General features: G+C 34.6%; 1 protein-coding gene across 1 annotated transcript; it reads right to left on the minus strand.

The window, feature by feature from the left end:
• Positions 1 to 933: 933 nt before the first annotated feature.
• On the minus strand, positions 934 to 9,527 carry LOC130612227 (endophilin-B1-like). The gene is made up of 9 exons (XM_057433527.1): positions 9,308 to 9,527; positions 5,847 to 5,988; positions 5,575 to 5,703; positions 4,719 to 4,852; positions 4,130 to 4,222; positions 3,846 to 3,935; positions 2,780 to 2,880; positions 1,957 to 2,140; positions 934 to 1,479 (listed from the first exon to the last, which is right to left on the minus strand). Exons 1-9 carry the CDS (start codon positions 9,407 to 9,409, stop codon positions 1,375 to 1,377), a joined length of 1,080 nt encoding a protein of 359 aa, XP_057289510.1. The 5' UTR covers positions 9,410 to 9,527; the 3' UTR covers positions 934 to 1,374.
• Positions 9,528 to 9,784: the final 257 nt, after the last annotated feature.

A 9,784-nucleotide genomic window follows, 5' to 3' on the forward strand; every position in this document is an offset into this window, starting at 1 on the left:
CTTTCAGGTGAAAATTGGCATAGTGAACAAGACAGGTATGTTAAAAATAAAGTCAAAACCTTGAATCTACCTCGTACAAAATTGGCACAAATATTTAAAGTGCTTTGTTGTGACATAGTGTAGAAAGAAGACATGATGATAATTACAATTAATCAGTTTGCGTAGAAATTCAATATTAGGCAAGTTGTTAGCATATTTTAAATTTTCACAATTAGTACAATTTTTCTCCAAATTAGGACAGATATTTAATCTTCTAATTTTTACATAAAAGACAATGAACTACCACCATGATTAAAGTCATTTATGTAAGAAATATCTCGCTTAATGTGATATATTTTTTAGTCTTCACTGTTTTTTTTAAAAATTTCAATCTGAAGTTCAGGTTCTTAAGGCTACTTGTTTAAATTCAGGGGTTTTCAGGGTTGTGCGGGTCCTCTAGACACACTGGTGTAACGCGTCACAAACTCCACCTCCAGCTACATTAATTTCGTGAGATTTTTTGGCGGGAAAAGAAATAAGCAACATCTTTAATTATTTATGATAATTAATTTAAATTTATAAACAATAACACTGCAAAAATTATGCATCAATGCATTTCAAAAACTAGTTTAACCCAGAAATCTGTTACGTTAGAAGAGACACTTGTTATTTTCAACTCACTTCATTCTAAAATTGCAAGAATACATTGGTTTTAAACTTAAAGCAATATATAACGACCTATTAACACCATAAGCCTCCGAGCACAAACCATGAGCTTATAAAAGTTTAAGCTTTTTATGCTGGACCTTCCACACGGATGCAGGCTTATACACGGGTGATGATGGATCAAAAGACGGATGATGGGCTTCTACACGGGTGATGATGGGTCAAGAGACGGATGATGGGCTTCTACACGGGTGAAGCGCCGATACAAACGAAAGACAATAGCATCCATTCCGGAAGTAAAATATTTTATAACACAAACATCTTTATTTATCGGTCTAAGTATGAACATCAAGTTGTAACAATGACTAAATTTGCACCATCAGGAAACGTTGTTGACCACAAAACACTTTTAAATGCAGAGACAGAGCTTCCATTTATTGTTTTTTTGATACAATGGACCTAAACATGGGAGAGCTCACACATAAAGAAGTAAATACTAGGCTTTAACGGGGGGAGACCAGGATGGACAAATATTCTTGAGGTTTACGGCAGTACCTTGATAGCAAGAGCTGTGTCAACTCAATTCTACTTCTGTGCTATAACACCTACACGTTTTGGAGATAAGATATTTTTTGTACTTGTCAGTTTTTAACTATAAATCGTGAAAATATAAACAATTTGTCAAAGAGATAAATTACAATATCATAGTATATAATATTATATAAAAAATTAAACTAGTTCCAGATAGGTTAAAGGCACTTTCCCACGCTGTAAACCACGCTCCGCCATCATCCAGTCACCATCTAATCCCTCCACACTATAAACTGTCACTACCTAGAAAAAAAGAATTTAACGAAAACTAAAAAATCACATTTTTTATCAAAACAATGGAAAACCATTACATGTTTTTTTTTGTTTAATATACCATTGAAATTCGAATTCGAGGATGAAAAAGACTCCATGTTATTCTAGTCCAAAAATCAGTTCATCAGGCTTATGAGCTTTCTATATGCACAACCCTAATACAAATAAAACAGTAGGAATTGTAATGTTAACTCAACCATCTTTCCTTTGTTAATATGCGAGTAATTACTTTTAAAAAAGCGCATTCTTCTTAGTTTTGCTAAGAATTTACATCGTTTTAAATTATGCTTGCTCAAATTCAAATAAGATGGGTGCCTCTGAGTCAAACTTAAATATGTGATAAAAAATATAGAGGGCTGCTTAAATCAGAGAAGTTATTTGCGGTGCGTTCAACCCAACCATTGTATAGGAAAACAAACAAGCGTCAAAGTATGCGAATACACACACCTCGTCTGCTAGCAGAGACAATTCAGACTGGTCAACTGCATCATAGTCATACAATACTACAGCTTTCCTTGTCACAGCTGGCTTTTCAGGGTTCACGTCGCTTGCCAAATGTGAGGGTGGTGCAGAGGGCGCTGTAATATGCGGTGCAGTGGGCGGTTTAGGGCGTGTAGGAGGATGAGTCGGCCTAAAAGACAATGGAAACGAATAAGTATTGTATGACGATCCATATTTGTATATATTTTGCAAAATAAAGGTCGGGCTCACAATGACAAAACTTTTAGGCCATTGATTTTAATCCCAATTACAATCCTGAACTAAAATTGGCACCAAACAACAAGTAAATTTACTCGAAAGCAGGCCACGAAAGTTTCTCCCTTCGCCACTCTACTACGCCACATAGTGTTCATAGTATTTATCTAAAAAATAAATCTCCTTACAATGATATCATTGTCCCTGTTAAGCAGGCTTCAAAATATATATTTTCTCTGACTTCATAAAATTCGAGTTGATGTCCACATGCTGGTAACTAATTCGTAATCTTAATTCTGCAATTTTAATAAAAATGTGCGCAATTCTGAAAATTGTTTACTTTGCACAGGTCCTATTAGCAGCTCATACCCCTGTAATTCTTTCCATAAACAATTTCTTTCTTCGAGTAGCTACACTTTTCACTCATTGTTTAAATTGGTTCACGAAATATGCAATGCAATGAGGCCCAAAGTTTTGTTTGGGTTGCATGCACAACAAAGCTCGTTTACGTGTGAAAAGGATGCACAACAAAGCTGGTTCGCACCCCTCACAAACAAATAAATGTGCTACTCACTGTTGCAGTTCTTTTTGCAAGTCCGCAATATATTGTTGACATTGTGCATGGTACATACCCATAGCTTCAACAAGACTTTGTAACGCTGATAAATGATTCGCCTGAAATTGAATGAAAGTATACATAAAATGTAAAAAGGATATTTACAAAAGTGGACAATCTTTAACAGTTTGTCGAAGCGGTTTTAAAGTTTGTATAACTTTTGCTTTAAAGAAGCACTTAGGTGATAACATACTTGGTGTATACTTGACATAAATCAATGTTATCATGTCATCATTTTAGCAGGCCTTTTCTGTTAACTGTGCTAAATCTGGTCGAAAACCAAGCAGTTTTTATTTTTGTATAAATTTTGGACTAAAAGAGCACATAGGTATTAAAAATTTTAGCGGAAAACGGCGTTAAAGTCACAAAAAATCAACATTCTGATGTCACCGTTATCTTTGACATACTCTTCATGCTAACTGCACCAAATCTGGTCGAAAACAAAGCGGTGTTACCATCAAGCGTTTTTGTTAACTTCCAAATCTTGTCGAAAACAAAAACTAATTTTGTCCTGAAATAAACCCACTGATGTTTTTATGTCCGTGCGAAGTTGGGGATTTTAATGCTCAGTGCGATGCCCCGCCTTGGTTTAAACGGCTTTGCACTACAAGTCAGTTCACAAATGGGGTTTAATACTACTCCTATGAGACAATAACTGGGTACTAGCCAATAAACTCGTTGTTGCAGCAGAATATTACCATACCATTATCACATGAAAAGACCAGTTTCCGCTGTTTGCATAATAGAATATTGATGTTGTTATGTGGCGCGTGTCCTTGTGGTTATGAAGTTCGCTTCGTAATCACAAGGTTTGTGGTTCGGTACACACTCGGGCATGTTTAGCTAGTGTTCTTACAAGAGCTACGGGTTAACCCATGCCATGTGAGGGAAATTGGTTAGGCAATGCCGGTGTGTACTTAATGTATACATTCAGGACACAGGACTTACGTTGATAAAAGTGTTTTCAACACCGAAGTGGCTATATCCTGTATAAATATTTGGAATAATAATAATATTGGCTTACATGAGCTGTAGCTATTCCTTCGAGTAACAATTTTGTGATTTCTTGCTGTCTGTCAAAATCGGATTGTGCTTGACGAAGATCAGTTTCTGCCTGTAAAATAATTTTTAGTTTTTTAAATGGTTTTTACCTTATTAACCCTTTCATTACCTGGGCGAGTGGTCTAGGTAGTTTTGGTTACTCTTTCGGAAAGACTATATCTAATGGTTATAACTCTCGATTGTTATTCCTGTAAGTAGATTGAACAACATAAATGAAATAACTGCAGAAACAAAAATCCCATATACTTGTCTCATTCTTTCAGCTGTAGGAGCCTTCTTAACTTTTGATTTACAAGCATCCAAATCTAATCTTTTAACATCTAAGGTTCTTTTCTCTTTCTAATAAATAGAAAACAAAACTTGGAATCAAAACGCAATGCAATGATATAGCAAGGTAATAACAGACGTTTTTACATCTTAACAAATACTAAACATTACATGAAACAGTGATACAGTAAATAATAAAGTATATCTTCAAAAACATGATAACGAAGACCTTATTAATTGGCTATTATTCTTGGGTTGTCAAATACTCTCTCCTATATTACACATCTTGATTGCAAATTACATCCACCCACTTGTGTAATCTCTATTTTAAAGGCTAACTAAGCACACACGCAGCTTCCAATTGATGTGTTAATGTAGTGTTTTAAAATGTATCAAGAATATACTAATAAGAGATTCAGTAGATTATACACTGGGGTGTGTAGCCAGAATAAAGCGTATATATCTCGAAGAGAAATATGTTTATCTGCAGCCGTCATAGACAGACACAACTTCCATATTATCATATAGATAACTAGTCAAGGCATTTTCTATGTAAAATGCAACTCACTGTTATTGTTTTCATTTCATTCTCTAAGAAACTTCGTAACGGGTGAAGGTAATGCGACATGGACTTTTGCATATAATCTTTCTCCGAATTTCCCATCTTTTTTAATGTGGATCCAACTTTCACCAGTGAGGAACCTAAATTATTAATAGCAATTTAACATGACAAAACAGTATCTTGTTTTCCTTGTTAAAGTTTCTTATGCTAATATTCCATGGACGTCACCTTATCAGATCACATAACGATGGTTATTAAATGCATTTTCAACTAAAAGTGAGGGAAAAATAGGTAGTTAAAATTACTGTTATAAAATATAAAACATTATCAAAAGTAAACAGTCTATTTAAACTCTTTGGAACTGATAGAAATGCAATATTGGATAAAATCCCATCAAACAAAAACAACTGCATACACCTGGTTTTATAAGTCATATCTCCTAAATTTAAAATTGAAACGATTCCTGTGGTATCCCAAACATATTTTATTTGGTTTTAAGACAAAAAAGACTGGATTTGTAAGCTTTTGTAGTAAAATAAAGAAAGGATGGTGAAAATGAAAGGTACACTGTAACCTATAATGCTCTTAAATTATACAAAACTAATGTAGTTATTTTTTTAACATGGCACAAATTAACACAAACGGAAAAAGGACAATAACTAATGTTCACAAAGTGTGGAAGCAATGTTAATTACTGTTCTGTACTCCAGTTGTAAACCTTGTCTTGATCAACCACCAACCACTATTTTCAACCGAGATACAGAGTTTAAAACGGAATAAGCATTTATGGACTAGAGTATTACCTTATTTTGTTAATCTTGTGTTAGGTAATGTAATAAAAAATTCTCTTGATTTTACTAACCATATGCAGTCCCTGGTCCAACTTCACGCCCTGCATCTTGCATAGTTTGTCCCAAAACAAAAGAATTTGTAGGTCGAGGTGGATTCTTTTTATCAAGTTTTTCATACATAAACTCCTCAATTCGTAAACCTAAGCAAAATTCAGATCATCTTTTTAGCACTGTACATGCAATGTAACAAAATTTTAAACTCAATAAGCTAACATTAACGCAGTATACTTGGCAGCACTTGATGTGTGAACCTTTGATTGAAAATGGCTTGGTAAATCAGTACCTGGATTTGGCTGCAACATTGCTTCTGCTTGTCGAAGAACTTTTTCTGTCAACTGTTTTGTTCTCTCTGCTCGAGCACACAGGTTTTCAAACTGCGCATCATATTCTGTTTTTTCAGCACTTCCGATGCGTTCTTCAGTAAACTATATGTAATCAAAGCAAAATAGTCCATTTCTAAATCAAAGACTGAAACAGCCATTTTTTAATATCTTTCTATCAAAGTAATGATGGAGAAACAGAAATCGATAGGGATCTTGATATTGTTTACGCGTGTTGCAAAGAGAAAATGTGTTTTTTGTACTTAAATAAACTACACATTCCTAACCTAAAAATTCCTAACCTAAAAATTCCGCAACTAATAATTCCTAAAATAAAATCTTTGCACCTGTGACGCTATTTGTTAAAAAACTAATTTCAAACCCTTTATATCACCTTTATTGAATTGAAAAACTTTCAATTTTGTTGGCATTCATTGACAACATTTTTCTTTTAGGTCCAAATTTCTGGTTATGTTATTTGAACTCAACCATTTTAAAAATGATTGACCTTAGCCAGTGAATTTTTTTTCCTATTTTGCCAAAACCTTTATAATTAATAATAATAGCAATATACATAATTTTCAAAACATCCAAGTCAAACAATGTGAAGCCAACTACTTACCAAATACTAAATATATTTGTTTGGGTTTGCTTAAAACGAGGTTTTTTCCAATATTGACAAGATGAATAATATATATTTGGCCACAAAACTTTGTTTTTGACCCAGTGTTTTTTCTTTCCACTTCCATAATAGTTTATATAAGAAAATGCCAAACCCCTTCTTGATTTTTTTAAAAACATTTTTACTATCATCAGGATGCAAATGATACATTTATTTGAAATTTTAATACATACACCTCATTCAATAAGAGACAGAGTAGGCTGATAACATATGAGTCAGGTGGCTGTAAGACACAGATAGATTACTTCCTAGTTAGAAAGTCAGACAAGAAAGTGGTGAAGGGCGTGAAAGTTATATCAGGGGAAGAGTGTGTTTCCCAGCTGAAGGAAGAGATTGTAGCAAGACAATTTAGTGCAAAAGTTCAGCAGTTAGCCAACAATGGTCAGTGTGATAGTAACAATGTTGAAAGTACTTGGACTACTTTGAAGAATTGTTTTCTAGAAGCTTCTGATGACACCTGTGGGTGGATGAAAGGACCAGCTAGACATAGACAGACCTGGTGGTGGAATAATGAGGTTGACCAGTGTATAAAGGAAAGGAGGAAACTTTGGAAAGAGTTGAAGTCAGGTGGTAGTAAAAATTTTTACTTAGAAGATAAGCGTTGTTCTCGTACAGCAGTGTATAAGGCAAAATCAGAACCAGAGAGAAACAGACTTGCAGATGTGTTAAGAAGGGAAGACCAGCGCAATGAGGTATTTAAGATAGCAAAGCAAATGAAAAAGACTAATCAAGATGTTGTAGGTGACAAGTGTATAACTAATGATGAAGGTTTTTGGCTAGCACAGAGGAGGAGAAAAGGGTAGCTTGGAACAATTATTATCAGAGGTTGCTTAACACTGAGTTTGATTGGGATGAGGATAATTTGTCTGATGATGATGTTGTAAAAATGTAATTGGGTAAGAAAGTGTAGAGACTTGATAGTTCCTGGGGCAAAGCCCAGAGGCAGACTTGGCAGGAGGTTATAAGGACAGACTTGATACAGAGGAAGTCGAGTTTAGATCTAATACAGACTAGATCAGATTGGAAGAGGGTCATTATTATATCCCGTCCAACCCATTCTAGCATGGAAAACGGACGTTAAAGCGAGAATGATGATGATGATGACACCTATTATGCAAAAATTTAGAAAACAAAAATTATATAACAACTTTTTTTTCTAAATTTCTTTGTTGAAAAATTTATTTAAAAAATATTTTTTTTTTAGCCATGTGTCCAACATAAGTCTGTAACATAAAGATTATGCAAACACGAACACGAAGAATGTCAGTTACTGTCAAATACTAAGCCTTTTTATAAAGATCTATTTTTTTACCAAACAGATTCTTATTATTCACACAGGGAAAAAAAATGGTGGGGAATTAGGTTAAATTAATCAAAATAATCCAAATTAATATCTAAATTGTTGAACAGGAGTTATAAGTGGATCTTTTTAAACATCATCTTGAGAAGACATATGTTTCAAAATAAAAAACTATTGATCGCAATCTTTTATTTTCCTTTCTGAAAAGAAATAACCATTATGCTTTTCAAGAAAAAAAATATTTCTGGTAGTTTGATAGATGATAGAAAGACAAATTAAAATGCAAAATTTAAATTTTCAATATGTTAAATGAGCTGAAGAACCGTTGCACTGCAGTGAAATTGAATCTGTAATGGATATTTACAAAATATATAGCCAAACTGCTTTACTATTTGCGGATCCGCAGAGGTGTGCATATTTTACATGGCCAGCCACACAAATATTGAAGGATATACCCTGTCTATTATTTCTAAAAAGGGCCATGGCTTTGATAGGAAGTCCAGGAGTATTAATGCTCATTTCGAGCCATGCAGATCCAATCAGGGTCCTGGTATGCCAGACAATTCCCTGCAACATCTAACAACCCACACAATGCGCCATCTCCCCAATTTTTCTCACAAGGTTTGGGTTAACCCAGAGATATGGTAACAATCACTTGCCCATAGAAGAATTGAAGCTTAGTCTCCTGCAAAAAGTGCAAGAGCTATAACCACTAAGCTGCGGAACCACAAGGGACAAGTTCACATTTATAATATGAGATGAAAAGATGCTACTAGCCACAGTAGAAAAGTGAAACTTTGTTTTTTCACATTTTACTGGTTGCCAAATGTCACATGATACTTTTAAACCAATTACAGGTCCATACTTTTTAGAGTAGCCTTTATAATTTGAGGGAAAACACGGCTTTCACGCAGTCCCCTCTTTATAAATAGGGGTTGAATATTTCATAGAATCTTTGTTTTCTAACTTCAAATGTGTCATATTGTGTGGTCTTAGAAAAGCTTTTACTAACTTAGCTTTTGTTAATTTAGATACTTGTAGTTCTTGTTTAATCAAAGCTTCTTCTGAGAGTTTGACCGGTAAATGTTGGTGTTTTTCCTCAACCGAAAGTTGTACCACGTGACATTTCCACTGTTAGAATGTACAAAAACCCTTTAAAACATAAACATTGAAACTCGTCGCTAGGCTATACCCCATGTTTTAAATTATTATAACCCCTATTTGTAATCATTTTTTGAGACAAGTGACAAAACATATTCCTCAAAAATAGATGGCTAACCAAAAAATATAGCCCAGTACTAAGGCTGTCAAAGGCTGTAAAAATCATTGCACTTTCATTATTATTTTATTACTTGGACCGAGTCTCCTCAACAAGCCTTCCACATAGTTATGCCCAAGTAACATGCCATTTTTAGATTGAAATAAAGGCCAATATTTTTTACCTGTCTTGCCCTTGTCCAACCAGTTTTACTGGCGCTAATGGCAGAACTTGCCATTTTCAGAAAAGACTCTTTGTAATCTTGAGCTTGATCATTTGTCGCCATCTTGTTAACTTGGTAATGACGTAATGACCCTTCTCGGAAATCCTTTTTTTCTTGCCGGGTACCACGAGACGTGAACGTTAAAAAGCTTGTTTTTAATCTTTAAACTTTGGTCGTAAAACCTAGTTTGGATTCGAGGTCGTATTGATTTCTTTAAAATAGGCTTCTCTCCACCTCCGTGTTTTTTTGTTTCTACTCCTAGCTAGTACTGTCCAACGTACGTTGGGCAATATTATCGCCCGTTGACATCGGGACGGCGATATCTCTCCATCCTGGAGTCAGAAAAGGTACAAGACGCCCTAGGGACGAGATTGAGTTTTTTCCTCTCTTCTCCTCTTTTACTGTGTTAATAGATTGGTAAAGCTTGATAAGACGACA

Source organism: Hydractinia symbiolongicarpus, chromosome 10, assembly GCF_029227915.1.
Source record: "Hydractinia symbiolongicarpus strain clone_291-10 chromosome 10, HSymV2.1, whole genome shotgun sequence".
Taxonomy (NCBI): domain Eukaryota; kingdom Metazoa; phylum Cnidaria; class Hydrozoa; order Anthoathecata; family Hydractiniidae; genus Hydractinia; species Hydractinia symbiolongicarpus.